General features: G+C 51.4%; 1 protein-coding gene across 3 annotated transcripts; it reads left to right on the top strand.

Annotated features, from left to right (window-relative positions):
• Positions 1–1,083: 1,083 nt before the first annotated feature.
• LOC109573359 (CMRF35-like molecule 8) lies at positions 1,084–19,671 on the top strand. Of its 3 annotated transcripts, XM_070774144.1 has the most exons (8): positions 1,087–1,447; positions 3,296–4,067; positions 7,404–7,733; positions 8,490–8,655; positions 12,131–12,300; positions 15,068–15,105; positions 15,539–15,646; positions 17,637–19,671. In XM_070774144.1, exons 3-8 carry the CDS (start codon positions 7,541–7,543, stop codon positions 17,754–17,756), a joined length of 795 nt encoding a protein of 264 aa, XP_070630245.1. In that variant the 5' UTR covers positions 1,087–1,447; positions 3,296–4,067; positions 7,404–7,540; the 3' UTR covers positions 17,757–19,671. The 3 variants fall into 3 exon arrangements, with proteins under 3 accessions (XP_070630243.1, XP_070630245.1, XP_070630244.1); XM_070774142.1 differs by lacking the exon at positions 3,296–4,067 and having other exon boundaries at positions 1,084–1,447; XM_070774143.1 differs by lacking the exon at positions 3,296–4,067 and having other exon boundaries at positions 1,103–1,447; positions 12,206–12,300.
• Positions 19,672–19,847: the final 176 nt, after the last annotated feature.

Here is a 19,847-nt window from a genome sequence, read left to right as displayed (position 1 = left end):
TGAACTTCCTCTTTGCTATAGTTTAAGTGTTTCTCTAGGTTTCTAAGGACAGGCGCATCTGGCAGACTATTTGTAAAGCATATGTCTTCCTATCAAATCCTATTTTCTGGGACGCCCCTGGTTCTCCAGTGGTGAAGACGCCATGCTTCCACTGCAGGGGACTTGAGTTTGATCCTTAGTCAGGGAACAAAGACCCCACATGTGCATGGCAGGGGCCAAAAAATAAATTTAAAAAAATCCTATTTTCCTATTGCCTTTCATTAGAGGAAAGATATATTTCCTTGGGGAAAAAACTGGCTTGAGGACACTATTATCTCATCTTCAAGTGTTTGTATAATTATGATACTATTCTATTCCCTCCGATTAGCTATTGTTATTGACATTTTACAGGAGCTTCGGGTTTTGGTCAAGGTCACACCAGTGCTACAAAGGGTGGTTGTGGATGAGCCACAACCCAGCCTCCTGCTTCTTATCCAGCTGGTGCCTCCCCGCTCTTGACCTTGACATTCAAGACCTTGACTTTTGGTGGTTGATAAATATACATTTCTGGAAATGTTATAGGCAGAGCAGGAAGGGAAGGGCATTCAGGGGACTCCGGATGGGGGCATTTAGAGTTAATTATCTGCAAGCTCTCAGGTGGCATGTTAGGACTGGTTTCCGATGCTCGTGAGGCTGTTCTGCGCAACCTAGGGGCACGTGTCACAAGGAACGTGTGTGTGTGTATTTGGAGCCTGAGCTCCACGTGGATTGGGGAAGAGGGGTCCATGCAGGCTTGCTGAGTCCCGCTCTGTGCTCAGCCCTGAGCTGGGTCCGGTGGGGGCTGCCTGGGAAGGAAGGTCACCGCCCGAGGACCTTCAGGCCAAGTGGAAGACAGGTTTCCACGATGAGAAATCACTCAGGGACTCTGGGGTCATGGTGCCACCTTGGGGGTGCGGGCCTTGAGCCAGGGGGCTTGTGGAAGGGCTGCTGCCCGGGGCAGTCACACTGTGGGACACACCCAGGGCCCTTGCTCCTCCCCGGGGCTCTCACCCCGACCACAGGGAAACCAAGGAGCCACTGGCTGGGTTAGACGGGAACTTCAGCCTGTGGTTTGGGGGTGGGAGGGAAGGGGAGGTGAGCTGGGGGCTTGGGAGGGCTTCTCACCGGAAGTACCTACAGAACGTGGCCGGGGGGTCTCCGGCACCACCGGTAGGCTTGCTCCTCGGCGACCCCCATCTTCTCAGCAGCTCCAGGAACAGAACCGAAAAGAAGCTGAACAAGGAAGCAGCAAGGCTTGAAGAAAAGCAGAAGTGGGAGCCTGCAGGCCTGACTGTCCTCCTGGAGGGGGACTGAGACCTCAGGACCGGCTGGGCTGGCGCTGCGGCAGGCGACATCTGTGCTGGAGCAATGGCCCAGCCGCACCGGGCTATGTGGCTGCCCCCGGCTCTGCTGCTTCTCTGGGTCCCAGGTGGGGGCTGCCAGGGGATGGGGGGTGGGAGGGGGAGGGGGGAGGGTGGGGATGGAAGTGGGGAGGGCGACTCAGACTGGGGCATGGTCTGTCCACCGCTTAAGATGGACCCCATCCTCGGAGGGCATGGCTGAGGGCCCATCTCCCCTTCTGCATCCGTCTGGCCTTGCAGGAGCCACAGTGGGACACGGAGGAGGGGCTTTGCCGAAGGTTTGGGGATGAATTATTAGAGGAAGGAGGGCAAAAGGCAGGGCGTGCCAGAGTGGGTGGCAGGGTGACCGCCGGGCACACCCAGAACGTGCTCGTTGACAGGAGGTGCCCTCTGGGTCACGGGTCCAGGGGGTGGAGGAAGTGTGGGGACCAGGCAGGGGCTGGCCCTGGTCTCAGGGTCACGGAGGTGAATGAACAACCAGGGTGGCTCGAGGGGCCGGGACCTAAAGACCAGGGGGCTGGTGGTCTCCAAGGAAGGGAGATGGGGATTCCCATCCAATCGGGGAAGGCGAGGGGGACAGGGCAGGGAGGGGGAGGGCAGAGCAGCTTCAGGGAAGGGAGGAGGAGGCTTGCTCCCTGGAGGAGAGGGCTTCCTTGTGATGATTCCTCTCCTGGGCCTCTAGGAGTGTTCACGGCTCTCAGACAGCTCCTGCAGCCCTGCCAGTGTCATCCTTGTGTGGTCAGTGACTCAGGCATCCTGACTCTGGATCCCAAGGACTGTAGCCTGCCAGGCTCCTCTGTCCTTGGGGATTCTCAGGCATGCCTGACTCTGGATCCCAAGGACTGTAGCCTGCCAGGCTCCTCTGTCCTTGGGGATTCTCCAGACAAGAATACTGGAGTCAGTCGTTGCCATTTCCTCCTCCAGGGGATCTTCCCGACCCAGGGACTGAACCCCTGTCTGCTGCGTCTCCTGCTTTGCAGGCAGGTTCATTACCGCTGAGAAACCGGTCACCTTCTCATGACTTATGTTTCTACTGTCCCTCTAGGGGGTTCTTGTGTGTTCGCAGGATCTGCCTGGGTGGAGGGTCCACTTTTTCTCTGGTTTCCTCTCTCATTGGTCATGGGTGGAGGGTCCACTTTTTCTCTGGTTTCCTCTCTCATTGGTCATGGGCTCGTCCCACGATGCCCAGGACTGAGATGACGGTGGTCATGCCTGCCTGGCCCCTGACCAGGCAGGTGTGCAGTGTTTCCATTTAGTGTAAAGGAGGCACTGCCTGTGTTTTTAAAAACAGCAGCATCAGGAGTCAGGTGCTTTTTCATGATCTATTGAGATGATTCTTTACTGTCTGAGCCTCCAGGGAAAGAATCCGCCTGCAATGTGGGCGACCTGGGTTCGATCCCTAGGTTGGGAAGATCCACTGGAGGAGGGCATGGCAACCCACTCCAGTATTCTTGCCTGGAGAATCCCACAGACAGAGGAGCCTGGGGTCCTACAGTCCACAGGGTCGAAGAGAGTCGGACACGACCGAGCGACTGAGCTCACACGATGCAGCACTGAGACGATCACACCTCGCTTTGCGCTTTTCTTTGCTGAGTTTCACAGACGTTGCTTTTCTCCAATTGAATGTCTGCGGTAGCCCTACTTTGAGCAAGTCTATTGGCTCCATTTTTCCAACAGCATTTTCTCCCCTCGTGTCTCTGTCACATTTTGGTAATTCCTGCAAAATTTCAGACTCTCCACCAGAAAAAGATTAGGACTCACTGAAGGCTCAGATGACGCATAGCATTTTTTAGCAATAGAGTATATTTTTAAATTAAGGTATGTAAATTGTTTGTAAGACATAATGCTAATTGTTGCACACTTCATAGACTGGAGTATAATAACGTAAGCATCGCTTTTTTCTTTTGGCTGTGCAGCATGTGGGATCTCAGTTCCCCAACCATGGATCAAACCCACACCCCATGCATTAAAACATGGAGTCTTCACTGTTAACCACCAGGGGAGTCCCAAACATAGCTTTTATATGTGCTGGGAAACTAAAAACTTCTTGTGACTTTCTTTATTGCAATATTTGCTTCACTATGGTTGTCTGGATGGAGGAGGAAATGGCAACCCGCTCCAGGATTCTTGCCTGGAGAATCCCACGGACAGAGGAGCCTGGTGGGCTCCAGTCCAGGGGGTCGCAGAGTCAGACATGACTGAAGTGACTGAGCACGCACAGTTCTCTGGAACAAAATCCCCAATCCTGGCACGGTACGCCTATAGTTTTTTTCCTTTGAACTATTCAAGTGGTGATTATAGCAAGATATTTGGCCGGATTTTAGTCTTTGATATACATTATACTGACTTTGGGAGAAAGCGATGGCACCCTACTCCAGAACTCTTGCCTGGAAAATCCCATGGATGGAGGAGCCTGGTAGGCTGCAGTCCATGGGGTCGCTAAGAGTCGGACACGACTGAGCGACTTCACTTTCACTTTTCACTTTTCACTTTCATGCATTGGAGGAGGAAATGGCAATCCACTCCAGTGTTCTTGCCTGAAGAATCCCAGGGACGGCGGGACCTGGTGGGCTGCCATCTATGGGGTCGCACAGAGTCGGACACGACTGAAGCGACTTAGCAGCAGTAGCAGCAGCAGCAGCATACTTACTTCATAACAAGAATTGGGCTTCCCTGAAGACTCAGATGGTAAAGAATTTGTCTGCAACGCAGGAGACCTGGGTTTGATCCCTGAGAGAAGGGAATGGCTACCCACTCCAGTATTCTTGCCTGGAAAATCCCATTGACAGAGGAGCCTGGCAGGCTATAGTCCATAGGGTCACAAAGAGTCGGATACAGCTGAGTGACTAAGCACGTATGATAAGAATTAGGAAGTTTTTCCTGTTTCCTTATTCTCTGCAGATGTTTAAATAAAATTGGGATTGTCTGGTCTTTGAAAGTTTTGAGAGAATTAACTTGTGAAACTGAGTTTTTCTCCTCAATTTTTGGAATGGAAAGAAAAAGGAACTTCTTTCTTCTCTTTTCTCTCCAGTTTTACTGAGGCATAATTAACAAGTAAAAACTGTGTGTATATATATATGGTGTACAATTACAGTGATATTTTGATACATGTATACACCATGAAATAATTACCATATCACTTCACATAGTTATCTTTGGGAAAGGACTCCTTGCTAACACTTGTAGGTACTGGTCTACATTTAAAAAAAATCTATTCTGGGTTAATATCGGTAATATATACTTTCCTAGAAAATCACCAGTTTGGGGGACTTCCTTGGTAGTCTGGTGGCTAAGACTCTGTGCTCCCAACGCCGGAGGCCCAGGTTTGATTCCTGGTCAGGGAACTAGATCCCATATGCCACAGCTAAAGATCTCAAGTGTGGCAACTAAGACCAAGCTCAACTAAACAAATAAATACATGTTTTTTAAAAAAATGAGAAAATCACTAGTTTTGTCCAAGTGTGCAGACGTTTTTGTAGAGGCCTGCGGTTTACCTATTTTTCTTTTTAATGGTTTACGTGTGTCTTCTTTTTATTTTTTCTTGATCTGGTTACACACAAGAATGTCTATTTTGTTGTTTGTTTCTCCCAGTTGAAAAATCAGCTTTTCAGCATATACACTAGTTGAAGTGTTTTTTGTTTCCTGATTCACTAACTACTGCTCTGGCTCTACTCTGTCTCCTGGGTGGGGTGTGAACGGCCGGTTCCTCTCCACTTCTTGTGCTGGATGGTTCACACGTTTATCTGGGATTTAGTGGGATGAGATTTTGTGATTCTGAAGTAAAACATTAGGAAAACAGAGGAACACCCTGTTAGAAGAGACAGAGACAGATAAAGAGGCAGACAGAGATAGGCACGCAGAGACAGGGGCAGAGAGAGATGATGAGACCCAGAGAGACAGAGAGACAGAAAGTGAGAGACAGAAGGAGAGAGAGGACAGACAGACAGACAGAGAGAGAGAGAGAGATAAGGAGAGACAAAGACACAGAGACAGTGACACAGAGAGACAGACAGACACAGGGAGAGAGACAGACGGAGACGGTGCAAGGGGAAGGCAGGCCCCGGACGCAGAGGGCTGGGTCCCGTGGGTGGAGGTGAAGGGGGCCCAGCCCAGGCAGGGGAGCCGGGAGCCAGGCTGGAAAGACGACAGTTCACAGTCGAGGGGACACAGGGCATGGAGTCTGGATGTGGGCAGCAGAAGCAACGTCATAAACGAAGGAAGGGCTGGGACGTTTATCTGTTAAGCACTCGGGATGTGTCGATTTTACTGATTTGTTATTTTCTAGAAAATCATACATTCATCCAGATTTACACACTTACCTGTATAGAAAGTCTTTTTTTCTATTTTTGGCTGCACTGCACGGCTTGTGGGATCTTAGTTCTCAGAGGGTTATCTATGTTCATTAGACTGAATTTTCTGAAATGTCGGCTTTCTTGGCCAGACACAGAGGGATACCAGCAGCTTCGTGTGGTTCAACCTGATATCATTCTCCAGGCATTTGGCACCCATTATCTCATCCAATTGGAGAAGGCAATGGCAACCCACTCCAGTCTCTTCCTGGAAAATCCCATGGATGGAGGAGCCTGGTAGGCTGCAGTCCATGGGGTCGCAAAGAGTCGGACACGACTGAGTGACTTCACTTTCACTTTTCACTTTCATGCATTGGAGAAGGAAATGGCAACCCACTCCAGTGTTCTTGCCTGGAGAATCCCAGGGACGGGGGAGCCTGGTGGGCTGCCATCTATGGGGTCGCACAGAGTCGGACACAACTGAAGCGACTTAGCAGCAGCAGCAGCAGCAGCATCTCATCCAATACTCCCAAATGTCTGCGAGGCTTACCAGTCATCACCACGTTACCAGTGAGGCCTCTGAAGCTCAGAGAGGTTAAGTAACTTGTCCCAGAACACACAGAAGACTTGTCATAGAACTGAGACTAAAACTCAGATTCTTCTGATGCCCTTTCCACGCCACTGTGGCACTGGCCACGGAGCATCTCAGGAAACATCACACCCGTGATGGGGCTGGAGAAGGCGTCTCTGTGGGGCATCTGCCACCCAGGCCAGAATAGGGTCCCCTGACGGGCTCCCAGGAGTGGGAGGATGGGAGCTTGTGGTCAGCTTTGGGCAGCTTTGAATGGAGAACCGTGTGGGCTGGGGGAGGTGCTCACATCCAAGTGTTTGCTGAGGGCCTACTATGTGCCAGACACGTGTAGACCTTTAAGATACAAGAAGAAGGCCCCAGGGGCTTACGTTCAAGTGTCTTCAAGTGATTTAAGAGCCTGAAAAGCCAAGTCAAATTAAAGACGTCTAACTTTAGCAAAAGACAGCAAGCCACACCCCCAACCACTGTGGGGGCCCCGTCTCAGAATTACAGGGCTGGTGAGGAGCCGTATCCACAGGGGCCAGGGCGGGGGGGCATGTCCTCGGCTTGGAGGCCAGCATTAATGTCACACACGCCACCTTAGTCCCCCAGCTCCATAGCAGAGGACTGTCTGGGACAATGGCAGACGCCAATCTCAGAAATAAAACATAAGCTTCCTTGAAAATTAAGTCAATAGGGGCTGGGCAAGCTGAAGTAAGACCCAGGGTGAGATGAAGGCTGTCAGTAAACTGTGTGTGCGGGTGATTTTTCATCCGCAAAATTTGCCAGGTATGTCCGGTGCTTCTGTGAACCATCTGGCAGCCCTCTCTCTGCCTCGGGGCACAGCCCCTTGGTGGGAACACATCAGCTGCGAGCGGTTCTTCAGGTGACTGAGCTGCTCTGGGCTGGGGGCATCCTGACAAGCTGGGAGGTGGGAGGTCCCTGGTGGGTAAGAGGTGGGAAGGGCAGAGGAAAGAAAGTTACGGTCTGGAGGAAAGGGCAGCCTGTGGTCTTAGGGCTGACAGAGTGGAAGGGGTAGAGTCTCAAGGCATATTCAGGCTGATGCGGGGCAGCTAGGAAGAGATGGGGGAACTTTTGGGGGTGACCCCAGGGCATCCTGACCCAGGCCTACCTGATGGAGCTGTACCCGGTTGTGTTTTCCAGGCTGTTTGTCCCTGAGTGGCCCCCGCAGAGTGACGGGCTTCGTGGGGGGATCCCTGAGCGTGAAATGTCGGTACCAAGAGGAATTCATAAACAATTCCAAATACTGGTGCAAACCCCCATGTGTGTTATTGTGGAAGATGGTGGAGACCACAGAGTCAGAGAGAGAAGTGACGAGGGGCCAGGTGTCCATCAGAGACAGTCCTGCAAACCTCACCTTCACAGTGACCTTGAAGAGCCTCAGAGAGAAGGATGCGGGAACGTACTGGTGTGGGATTGATGTGTCATATACAGTTGACCCCATCTTCGAGGTGGAGGTGTCTGTGACTCCAGGTGAGCCATGCACACCCCTCCCCCTGTACCAGCAACAAAGTCACCTGAACAGTCTCAGGTTGGGATAGCCAAGGCAGAAATCACATCAGAGAGCAAACTCTGTGTGTGTGTGTGTGTATGTGTGGGTGTATGCATATTGTGTGTATGTGTGTGTGTACTCACATGTGTGTGTGTAGGTGTATGTGTATGTGTGTGTGTGCACACACATGTGTGTGAGTGTGTGACAGAGAGACAGTCAGGGCTCTGGCACATCTCCTCTGTCTTGAGCGATGAGAAGGTGCTTGTCGGGGAAGGGGCGGCAGAGAGGCGGGGTGTGCAGCTGAGAGAGGAGGGCGCCATGGGCCTCCCTGCCGAAACCCGGGGAGCTGTGTGGGGAAGGTGGGGAGCTGAGTGGAGAGAAGGCAGGCGGGGCGAAGAGGCTGAACGCAGTGGGAGCGCTAACATGATCTGCAGTCCAGGCAGCCGTCTCTGGCAGGCTCACGAGGCTGTGACTTGGTGTGTGTGGGGGGGGAGCAAGACTAGGGGTGGGGGTGACTCTGGGGCCTCCAGAGGACCCTGACCTCATCATGGGGATGGGGTCAGGGCTGTTGGGGGCAGTACCTGTGTTCCATTTGGAAATGCTCACTTGGTCCTGGGAGGGTCCTGGCCATGGGGTCCTCCATCCTGCCCCCTTCCTGAGTGATTATTTTGTGTGAAAGGTATTGGGGGGGTGGTGGGAGAGTCAGTGGGCCTCCCCGAGTCTGATTTGTATTTCAGCACCAGCGGCGCCACCAACACCAAGGCCAACCCGACCGACTGTCACAGCCAAGACCTCGACAGTCACAACCAAAGTTTCAACTGTGTCCTTCACCACCCTGGCCACAGAGGGCACTACCCACAGTGCCAGCAGCCAGGAGGAATACGACCCCACGCAGACCTGGTGGTAAGGTGCCCTAGGCCTGTGTCCTGGAAGTGGGCCTCCTCTGCCTTGGGGTCTATTTGGTCAGGAGCCCTGTCCCCATTGATTGGGAGCCTCTGGCTCCCTTTGCACCCAGGCTAGAAGCTGGTCTGCGTCTCCTAGCTTGGCTTGTAGGGGCCACACTGGACCTGCCCTGGGCTCCGAGAGAGGGCTCAAGCCGGGCAGAAGCTGGGGGTGGAGGGAGGGAAAGCGACATTTAATGAGAGCTGGTGAGATGATATCCTGCCAGGCACACGCTCAGTGCCCCACCTGGGCGTCATCATCTGCTCCTTACAATCCTTCACCACCATCACCCTCAGTTTATGGATGAGTAAACCGAGGCTCTGAGAGGTTAAGTGACTGAGTGGATAATACAGTCACAGAGGCAGGCTGCCTCCCAGGCTGAGTTTATATGATTCCGAAGTTTTAGGTTCTTTCTTCCAAATTTGTGATTCTCGACCTTTTTTTTGGCAGGGGGAGGTAAAAAAAAAACCCCAGGAGAATCTGACATTTATAGTTTCTCTCCCTGGAAATATGCTTATTGTCTGAAATCATTTCTGGGATTCACAGACTCCTTTTTTAAAAAGTAATCAATTAATTTTTATTTTTGGCTGCATGGGGTCTTCGTGGCTGCACTGGGGCTTTCTCTAATTGCAGTAAGTGGAGGCTACTCTCTAGTTCCGGCGCGAGGGCTTCTCGTTGTGGTGGCTTCTCTTGCTGCAGAGCAGGGGCTCATGCTCATGAGCGTGAACTCAGTAGCTGTGGTGTATGTTAGTTGCCCAGTCGTGTCCAACTCTTTTCGATCCCATAGACTCTGGCCAGCCAGGCTCCTCTGTCCATGGGATTCTCCAGGCAAGAATACTGGAGTGGGTTGCCATGCCCTTCTCCAGGGAATTTTCCCTACCCAGGGATTGAACCTGCGTCTCTCGTGTCTTCTGGGTTGGCAGGCAGGTTCTTTACCACTAGCGCAACCTGAGTTGCGGTGCACGGGCTTAGTTGCCCCGAGGCATGTGGGATCTTCCTGGACCAGGGATCGAGCCTGTGTCCCCTGCATTGTCAAGCAGATTTTAACCACTGGACCACCAGGGAAGCTCAAGACTCCCTATTCTGACACCACCTGGCGCCCTGCAAGTCGATTCCAGAACTGGCCACCTGGGAGTCAGCACAGACTCCAGCATCCTGTGAGGCTCGTGAGGCTCAGTCTTGTAAGATGGCCTGACTTCAGATGCCAGAGCTCTTTGGGGATGCTCAGATCATCACATTTCTGATCAGCTGGATACACAACCCACTTGGGTTTGGTAATTGCCTGGGTAATTCACAGAATATAGAGAAGTGCTATACATATAGTTTTATCATAAAGTATAAAGGTCAGGGTGCTTCCCAGGAGGCGTTAGTGGTAAAGAACCCACCTGCCAATGCAGGAGACGTAAGAGACCTGGGTTTGTTCCCTGGGTTGGGAAGATCCCCTGGAGGAGGGCAAGAATACTGGAGTATTCTTGCCTGGAGAATCCCCACGGGCAGATGAGCCTAACCATGAAGGCTACAGTCAACGGGGTCCAGCCTACGGCTGCAGGCTACAGTCCGTGGGGTTGCAGAGTCAGACACGACTGAAATGACTCAGCACACACACATAAAGGTCAGGACCAGTCAATGAAGAGACATGTAGGGCAAGGTCTGGGAGGGTCCTGACTGCAAAATTTCTGTGCCCTTTCCCAGTGGAGCTGGGGGGCATCACCCTCCCGGGACTTTGATGTCTTTACCAACCAGGAAGTTCCTTCAAGTCTTGGTGCCCATAGTTTTTCCTTGGGTTTCATGGCACGGACATGACTAACTGAATCATTGCCCACATGACTGACCTCAACCCCCAACACCCCTTTCCACTTCCCTGAAGGTCAGGCTGGCCAGAGCCCCAAATCTCTCATCACATGGCTGGCCCTTCTGGTGACCAGCTCTCGTCCTGAGTCAGGGAAAATCTCGGGCAGATCCAAGGGGCTTGTGAATCACAAAGTTGCTCCTATTACTAGGAAAACCTCAAGGATTTAGCGCCTCCCTTCCAGGAGCCAGAGGCAAAGGTCAGTCAGATTCTTTATTATAGGACACCCCACGACCCCTCCACTGGCTTCCTGACAATCCAGGTGACAAGCTTTATATCAGGCAAGGTGAGATTCAGGCCCCAAACATGCCACCTTCAGAAATGATCTGCAGATGCACACCTGGAGAATGGAGCTGGGTTTTTTAAACAAGAATTTTATTTGTCTATTTGTCTTTTTTTTTTTTTCCTGTGCTGGGTCTTTGTTGCTGCACAGGCTTTCTCTAGCTGCAGAGACTGGCGCTTACTCTCTAGTTTCTGTGCTCGGGCTTCTCACTGCAGCGGCTTCTCTAGTCATGGAGCACAGGCCTGGTAGTTGTGGAGCCCGGGCTTACTCCCTCCGCAGCTTGTGGGATCTTCCTGGACCACGGACCAAACCTGTTTGTGTCTCCTGCATTGGCAGGTGGATTCTTCACCACTGAGCTGCTAGGGAAGCCCCGGAGCTGGGTTTTGTATAGCTGAAGCTTGTACAGGTCTCAGGGGTGAGGGGGGGTGCATCTTTAAGAAAAAAAGACTAGAACATTATGGATGCCAGTTAGGCATAAAAGAAGGGGCCCAAGCAAGGGAGGCGCCGAGCCCAAGTTTTGTCAGTTCCCCAGGAAAGCAACTGCTGCTGTCTGAGTGTGAAGTGGTAGAGTTTCAAGGTGATGCTTTTGCAGCCAGGTTTGTAATTGCAAAAGACCGGGCAAAAGAAATGCCCATGGAAAGGGAAGAGTCAAATAATTTATGGTCTGTCCACGCAATGGAATACTATGCAGCTGTAAAAAAAAAACCCACAGGGAACTTCTGAATGTAGTGACATGGAGAGATCTTCAAGAAGCATTGTGAAGTAAAAGCTAGTGTTTATCACTGACTCAATGGACGTGAGTTTGAGCAAGCTCCAGGAGATGGTGAAAGACAGGGAAGCCTGGCATGCTGCAGTGCATGGGGTCGCAAAGAGTCGGACACGGCTGAGCAGCTGAACAACAGCGTTTACACCAGCGGCCCCCAACCTTTTTGGCACCAGGGACCAGTTTTGTGGAAGACAGCTTTTCCACAGACGGGGGTGGGAGTGGATGGTTCAGGCAGTACTAAGAGAGATTTGGGGGGTGGGGGGTGAATGGGGAGGTGCTCACCTCCTGCTGTGTGGCCAGGTTCCTAACAGTCCCCTGGTGGGTACTGGTCCATGGCCCGGCGGTTGGGGACCCATGGTATATACTATGCCTCTTATATGTGAAAAAAGGACATATACAAAAATAATGTATATTCGTATTTTCTTGTGTTGAATAAAGAGGCTCTGGAAGGCTCTTAGGTGTACCGTGTGTGTCTGTAGGGGGATTTAGGTAGACGGGGGTTGCAAAGGAGGCTTTACGCTGTCTGCCTTTTTTTCAGTGGGCGCTTATCTACTGAACAAGAGAGGGAAGGTGGGACCCCCTGCCCCACCCAGCCCACCCTGTCTCCCTTCAGGCTCCACGCGCTGCTGATCTCCTTGGCGCTCCTGCTGCTCCTGCTGGGGGGCATCTCACTGCTCGCCTGGAGGATGGTTCAGAGACGGGTTAAAGGTGAGTGAGCCCCCCACACCCGCCTGCACCCTACCCCAAGGGTGGGCCGGCCCCGCCCACACCCTCCGGTCCTAGAGGAAATGCGTCTGGGTTTCCAGAAGGGTCATCAGCTGTATCTCCCCTGGGACCACATGGCCCTGGGTGACCCTAGAGGGCAGGCCTGGGAGGGAGTGTCCGTGGTATGGCTGAGAGGAGGTGACTTTAAGGCAAGAGGCCTTTCCCACGGCAGGGCTGGGCTCGTGAAGCAACGTCCCTCTTCCGTCTAAACCCTTCCGTGACCTCCTACAGCCTCCAAAGTCCAGGCCTGCCCAGCATGGTCAAGGCCCTTGGCAATCTGCCCATCCTCACATGCTTGAAGGCAGTGGTTTCTCAACTTCCTCCGCGTTTGCTCTGGGCACCTGGGGGGCCTGCCCTGCCCTCCACCAGCTCACTCCTGATCCCCTGAGTGCTGCTCTCCACTTCCTTTCCTCTGGGACCTCTTCCTGGCCCCCAAAGGGCAGGTCAGGGGCCCCTTCAGGGGGAGCCTCTGTTCTCCCGCCATCAAAGCCCTTGTCCCACCAGTTTGTCCCACCTGCTTCGTAGGCTGCCTCCCCACCAGCCCATGCAGCTCCTTAAGATCAGAGACCCTTACCCAAGAAGGCACGGGAGCAGTATGTGTTGAGTGAAAGTATTATTTAATATTATTTAATATTGTCACAGTGGCACCCAGGGAGCCTGTGGTCCAGCCACTCTCCTCTGAGCTCAGATTAAAAGAGAAAATAGGACGCCCCCAGCATCCTGTCTGGTGCTCAGTAAGTAGGGGCTCAACAAACGCTTGAGCAAATTAAATACATAGAAGAGCAGAGGAACCAGTGCGCTGTGACCTTCTTGCTGGTGGGTGGCCCAAGTGTTACCTGTGTCTGCTTAAAAAAAACTGCACAGCGTGAGAGTTGCGAGCTAGGTTTTATCTGGGGCAGAATGAGGACTGTGGCCTGGGAGAGAACACCTTAGATAGGTCTGAGAAACTGCTCCAGAGATTCAGGGGGCGGGGAAAGGTCAGCGTATCTGTGATTTTGGTGAATGGGGAGGAACACAGGCAATCAAGCACATATTTTCCCAGGAGGTTTCTTTTAGTCTTGGGAAGCTTCTGCTACTCACAGCGAACAGTCGTCACCGTGAAGGATGTTCGTGCTTTTCTAGATACGGGGAGATGCAAGGATTGGGCTCATAAAAATCAGCCCCTGAGACTATCTGACTATCTGAAGACCTGTCCCTCCCATTTACCTGGCGCGCAGATGCCTCATTCCTGCTCTCCACCCTGAGCTCCTTTCAGGGGGTGTTGAAGCAGCTGCATCAGCACCTGATTTGATCCTTGCAGAGGCAGATGGCAGGCACCCAGGGCAAGTGCCGGTGCGTACTTGACTCCTGTAGGACAGCAGCTTTCTGCCTGAGATGGGTGTGAGCCTTAAGGTTCCTTCCTGGACTAAGAGTTCTTAATTCCATGTGCACCGAGTACCTGGGCAGAGGGGATATTTGTTCAGAATGACCGATGCTGAGCCTTTTGGGGCTGCAGTGAAACTCTGGTGGCTCTGCCCCACACCTGCAGTGCTAAACTGGGAGTTGGTTCTTACTGGGAGCAAAAGGGGAGACCCCGCCTTACTCTCTCACCTCCAGCATCCCCGTGGGGTCCAGCCCCTCCCTCTAGCACATCTCAGGCCTTTAGCAGCGAAATCGGCCTCAACATACGTATGCTTGATGTATGGAAAGAAAACCACTTCCTCTTCCCCATCTGCTCTTCCCATATCACTTCTGGGAACCATATTCTAAAACTTCAGCCCATACTTCTTTACCACATGGGGGTTTTCCCAGCCTGGATTGCCTCAGATCTGTGGGTCCCAGAGATCTCCAGGGTGCCCTTCCACCTAAAAAGCGTCCCTCCCCTTTAAAAACGGGGTGTGTGATTGCTGTAGAAAATTGGAAAAAGACATAAAACACAGAGAGGGAAAGAAATTCACCCTAATAAATAAAAAGAAGAACTTGCACCACCCAGAGAAAACCAACCACAGACGGTTGAGTCACATCGTTACGGTCTCTTGCAAATCTGACTTTTTAAAACGTTTGCTCCGTATGTAATTCCACTTTCATTTTTTTAATTAAAAAATTTATCGTGTTGACTTGTTTTTGTTTGTGCTGGGTCTTCGTTGCTGCGTGCAGGCTTTCTCTAGTGGTGGTGTGTGGGCTTCTTGCTGTGGTGGTTTCTCTTTTTGGAGAACACAGGCTCAGTAGTTGTGGCACGTCAGCTAAGTTGCCCAGCAACATGTGGGATCCTCCAGGACCAGGGATCGAACCTGTCTGTGTCCCCTGCATTGGCAGGTGGATTCGTAACCACTGGACCACCAGGGAAGTCCTGTAATTCCACTGTTCAACTTTAACACACTGTATGATTTTCCCTGCTAATAATCTCCTCCAAATCCCTGAGTGCAGAGTTGACTTGTGTGAGTGGATCACACCTCGTCAAGGGATCTTTGCTAACGGGAGAAAGGCTTTGTGTTCATGTAGCCTCTGTCTCTCCCCTGCTTGGCATCTCGGCGCCTGTCTCCCGGCTGCCTCTGGGGTTAAGGTTAGGGTTAGTGAACCCTGTGGCCCTGCTGGCCCCAGCCTGACGCCTGCCTTGTGCTCACTCGTGGTTCCTCCCCTGAGCCCACTCTTGTCATTCACTTATTCATTCACTCGATCATCCTGCCTCATTCTAGGATTCAGTCTCCTTCCTCTTCTTTTGCCTCTTTAGCTGGAGAGAAACCAGAGCCGCCCCAGAGCTGCAGTCAGGTAAGGAGGGTTCCCGCAGGAGGCGAGTCAGGGTGGCCGGGAGGCACGCAGGGGATGCTGGGGACCCGATCTGTCTCGTTAGCTGGTGGAGGTCCACGTGGATCCCACACGGATAGAGCGAGGTGCTCACCTACAGCTGGAAGAACAATGCCCGGGAGGTCTGGTCGCTAGGTCACCGTGAGCTCTGGCCAGCCTGTTCCCTCCCAAGGGAAGGGGAGGGATGGAGGGTCCTCCAGCCCAGTTGTTGACCTGAACATTCAAACACTCCCCAGAGAAGACCTGAGTGGGGGAGGGGGAAGGCAGGATGGGAAGGCTGGGGCACCCGGAGCGTAGAGGGGAAGGGGAGATGCTTGCAGGGACACGGGCCTCTCTAGGCTGGACTGCAGGGGGGCCTGTGGACACCCATCCAAACCCGCACTCCTGTCCACCCCAGGCTGCTGAGCAGACTGAGCTCTGCTATGCGAATCTGGAGCTGCAGACGTGGCCCCTTTCAGGAAAGCCCGTTCAACCCACGCAGGCGGAGGTAGAATACAGCACAGTGGTGAGTGCAAGGGCCCAGCTCCCGTCCTGGGGACCGCGGGCCGCGGCAGAGGCATCGCCATGTGGGGTCCGGCAGGCAGGGAGGGGAGAGAGGATCAATTGGTCACCTTGTGCTTCTGTAGGACGAGGATACACAGAAAACCAGTCAAGTGTTGGGGACGTCTCTGGCGGTCCAGTGGCTAAGACTTAGCCTTCCAATGCAGGGGGTGCAAGTTTGATCCTGGTTGGGGAGATGAGATCCCACATGCCTCTTGGCCAGAAAACCAAAATATGAAATAGAAGCAATATTGTAATAAATTCAATAAGGACTGTAAAAAAGGTCCACGTCAAAAAAATCTTAGAAAAGAAAAGAAAATGAAGAAAGTGTAGATTTCACCAGACCTTGGTGTCTTTGTGGCTGAGGGGTCGGGTGGGAGATGAAGGGGCTCTTGGAATGGCCAGTGGATAATCAAGAGTCAATAAAGTACAGCACTTATTAAGCACCTACTATGTACCATATGGACTTCCCCGGTGGCTCAGACGATAAAAGAATCTGCCTACAATGCGGGAGACCAGGATTTGATCCCTGGGTCGGGAAGATCCCCGGAGAAGGAAATGGCAACCCATTCCAGTACTCTTGCCTGGAAAATCCCATGGATGGACAGAGGAGCCTGGTAGGCTGCAGTCCATGGGATCGCAAAGAGTTGGACACGACTGAGCGACTTCACTTTCACTTTCATGGACCACATGGGCTTTCCTGGTGGCGCTGGTGGTAAAGAACCCGCCTGCCAATGCTGTAGACATAAGAGACACGGGTTCCATCCCTGGGGTGGGAAGATCGCCTGGAGGAGGGCATGGCAACCCACTCCAGTATTCTTGCCTGGAGAATCCCATGGATAGAGAAGCCTGGCGGGCTACAGTCCATGGGGTCGCACAGAGTTGGACACGACTGAAGCAGCTTAGCAGGCACGCACACTCAAGTACCGTACACTCAATGTTAAAGCCAGTGGTTTCGCACTGTTTTGGTCCCATCATCTCTTTGGCATGAACTCTACTTTTTAGATTTTTACCAATGAGCCCCTGTGGGTCAAGCCGTAGGCACAGCATTGAAAAGTGGAATAATGGAAGAGGTTGCCTCCCATCCCCACCCTGTGCAGGGTCATAACTCACCCTTGAGTGGAAAGAGTTTAGGCAGAGGTTGAGGGATTAGTTGTTAGAGAAGATGAGATGGAGGTTTGAGCATCAGACATGTGGCCGGGGACTAGCAACATCCTAGCTTTTCTAACTTGGTGACTAATGACCCCAATGCAGAGCCCAGGCGCTCCCCCAGCTCTGATGCTTGGACTTTGCGCTGTGTCTTTGATAGTGATCAGGGCTCCTGGCCTTTCCCAATCAATAGAAATTGATCAGAGGCCAGACAAGAAATTCAGGCAAGGCTCTGTGGGGCCCCTGCTGCAGCAGGAGGGAGCAAGAACAAACAACAGTTTTCCTTGCTTGGGGGCCGGTGAGGGGAGGGGTGTGTCCAGGGGTGGGGCCAGAGAGGCGGCTTAGGTGTTTTGCCCCGTCTTGGATGTTGTTCTATGCAGGGGGCATGCGCAGCACACTGCTTTTGCTCCAGGCTCCTCCAAAGTGGCAGGTGGGTTTTTGGTCTCTTTGTGTCTCTAGTCCAGAATTTGCCCCAGCTATGCCTGCATGCAGTTATGTTTAGTCCCTTAGAGTTTCTTTGGATTTTGTTGCTCGAGGAGATGTTTGTCCAGGTGCAAGCCCTGCAGCAAAGGGTCCCAGGTCTGGCATGTCTCATCTTGACCAGGTGGGGGCAGAGCAGGTGGGTGGATGGGATTTTGGAGACCCGCCTTTGCGAGAGAAAGTGGCCGGGATGGTGAGGACCAGTGGAGCCTCCACCATCCCCCGCCAGTGGAACCTGCCTCAGGTGGCCCCTCTGATGTCTCCTCCCTAATCTGGGATTCCCACTTCCCCGGCCTCTCCTGAGCCTCTGGCCTCTGTCTCTGCAGGGCCCGCCCAGCGGCGATCTTCACTACAGCTCGATAGTGTTTGACCCCCGGAGCCAGGATTCCAAGGCCGACAGGATTCCCTCCGAGACGCCAGTGTACAGCATGGTTAAGAAGACATAAGCTCGCGTTTCCAGCCTTACCAACTGGAGGACTCTGCGGGTCACAGGAGGCCCAGGGTTCGGCCTTCACCCCCGAGCCCCCCTCCACCTGCTCCTCTTGATGGTGACTGGCAAGGCAGCTGTGCTCCCCAAGGCTGCCCATCTTGCGCCATCAGCCAGGCTGGCTTCCCTGAGGACGTCCGGGAATGCGGTTCTGGATGGTCCGGTGGGAAACCTTCCATCCCACTGGCTCTCGAGATCTCTCTCCTCTCTTCTCTGCTTCATCCCAGCTCCAGGTGGCTCCAGGCAAAGGTGGGACTCCTGTAGTATGGTACCTACGAATAGCTTTGTAAACCACAGCCCCATGGAAGTGTCTGGGGTTGCTGGAAAGTGGGGAGAACCGGCGAAGAGCCAGGAGAACTCAAAGGCATTGAAGACTGGGCCCCTGTCTTCTTATGGACAAGAAGACCAAGACTCAGGGAGAGGAGAGCCTTGCCCACAGCGCCAGAATGAGTGGCACACTTCTCTGGACTCTTGGGATTATTGTTAATCTAAGAGATATTAATAACATTGAAAGTATCTTAAGAGAGAAGAAAAAAGTTATTGAAACGTTGCAGCTGTATGTCTGCAATATTGTATTAAAAGTCCTTTCTTTTGAAGCCGATTAATATTTCATTGATGTATATATCACTTCGTGCTTGTCCATCCATCTGTCTGTCAACAGAATGCTTCTATATTTTAGCTCTTGTGAAAAATCCAAGTTATGAGCTTCGTGTACAAGTATCTCTTGGAGACTCTGCTTTCAATTCTTTTGGGCATACACCCAGAAGAGGAATTGCCGAATCATATGATAACCTATTTTTAATCTTTGAGGAACTGCGATACTGTTATCGGCAGTAGCTGTACCATGTTACATTCCCACCACGAGTCTCCAGTTTCTTCACATCCTTTCCAGCACTTTTTTTTTTTAAATAGCAGCGAACCTAATGCATGTGAGGTGGTTTCTCGTTGCACTTTTGATTTGCATTTCCCCAGTGATTAGTAAGGTCGAGCACTTTTCAAGTGCTTATTGGCTATCTGTGTATCTTCATTGAAGACATGTCTATTCAGTCCTGTTGCCCATTTTCAGATTCATTTCTTTGTTGTTATTGAGTTGTCTGTGTATTCTGGATATTCAGTCTTATCAGATATATAATTTGCAAATATTTTCTCTCATTTTGTGGGCCAAATTTTTACTCTGTTGAAGGTGTCTTTTGAGGACAAAAAGCTTGATGTTTCATGAAGTTTAATTTGTCCATTTTGTTGCTGCTACTGCCTGTGCCGTTTAGGTCATATTCAGGAAATCATTGTCAAATCTGAGGTTCTGAAGATTTTGTCCTTTGCTTTATTCTAAGAGTTCAATAGTTTTAGGTCTGACTAGCTAACTTTTTAGACTAGCTTTGGCTTTATCCTTTTTATAGCTCCTAAAGTTATAAAGGTAGGTCTTTTTATTTGAGATCTTTGCCCTTCTTTTTAATGTAAGCATTTAAATTTCCCATGTAGCACTGCTCTCATTGTCTTCCGCAAGTTTTGTAGATTGTGTTTATGCTTCCACTCATCTTAAGTGTTTTCTAATTCCCTTTATGATTTCTTCTTTGACCCATTGGTTATGTATGAGTGTGCTGTTTCATTTCCACAAGTGTGTGAATTTTCCAGTTTTAATTTCTTCCCTTTTCGAGTATTTATTGAAAGATGAATAAACATAAATTGACTGGTTACATAGTCAGTGTCAATTAGTTTTTTTTAATTCCATCTTATAATACCATGTAACGTCTTGTAAGAAAAAAAACTTTTTAAGCCTTGAGTAATGCCTTTACAGTATGAACTGGACCAACCATCAGACGTGGCTCCTCCCCGTCTCAATGTGAATAAAATGCCATTAAAAACAATGAAGAGAATCCAGTTTAACTTTCATTATTTATTTCTAACATCAACCTGTTCTGGTCAGAGAAGAAACTGTATGATGTCTATCTTTTTAAATCTATTAAGACCTAGTTTGTGGCTTCATGTTTGGTCTATCCTGGAGAATGTCACGTGTGTACTTATGAAGAATGTGTGTGTTGGGCTAGAGTGT

The sequence above is a fragment of the Bos indicus genome, chromosome 19 (genome assembly GCF_029378745.1).
Source record: "Bos indicus isolate NIAB-ARS_2022 breed Sahiwal x Tharparkar chromosome 19, NIAB-ARS_B.indTharparkar_mat_pri_1.0, whole genome shotgun sequence".
NCBI classification, from domain to species: domain Eukaryota; kingdom Metazoa; phylum Chordata; class Mammalia; order Artiodactyla; family Bovidae; genus Bos; species Bos indicus.
Note: the sequence above shows the minus strand (reverse complement) of the source record. Positions and strands in the feature narration are given on the sequence as shown.

Coding starts and splice junctions, on each gene's coding strand:
- LOC109573359 (XM_070774142.1), top strand. CDS start 1,387: ATGGCCCAGCCGCACCGGGCTATGTGGCTGCCCCCGGCTCTGCTGCTT. Junction 15,106..15,538: donor CGCCCCAGAGCTGCAGTCAG/GTAAGGAGGGTT, acceptor TGTCCACCCCAG/GCTGCTGAGCAGACTGAGCT. Junction 15,647..17,636: donor AGGTAGAATACAGCACAGTG/GTGAGTGCAAGG, acceptor CTGTCTCTGCAG/GGCCCGCCCAGCGGCGATCT.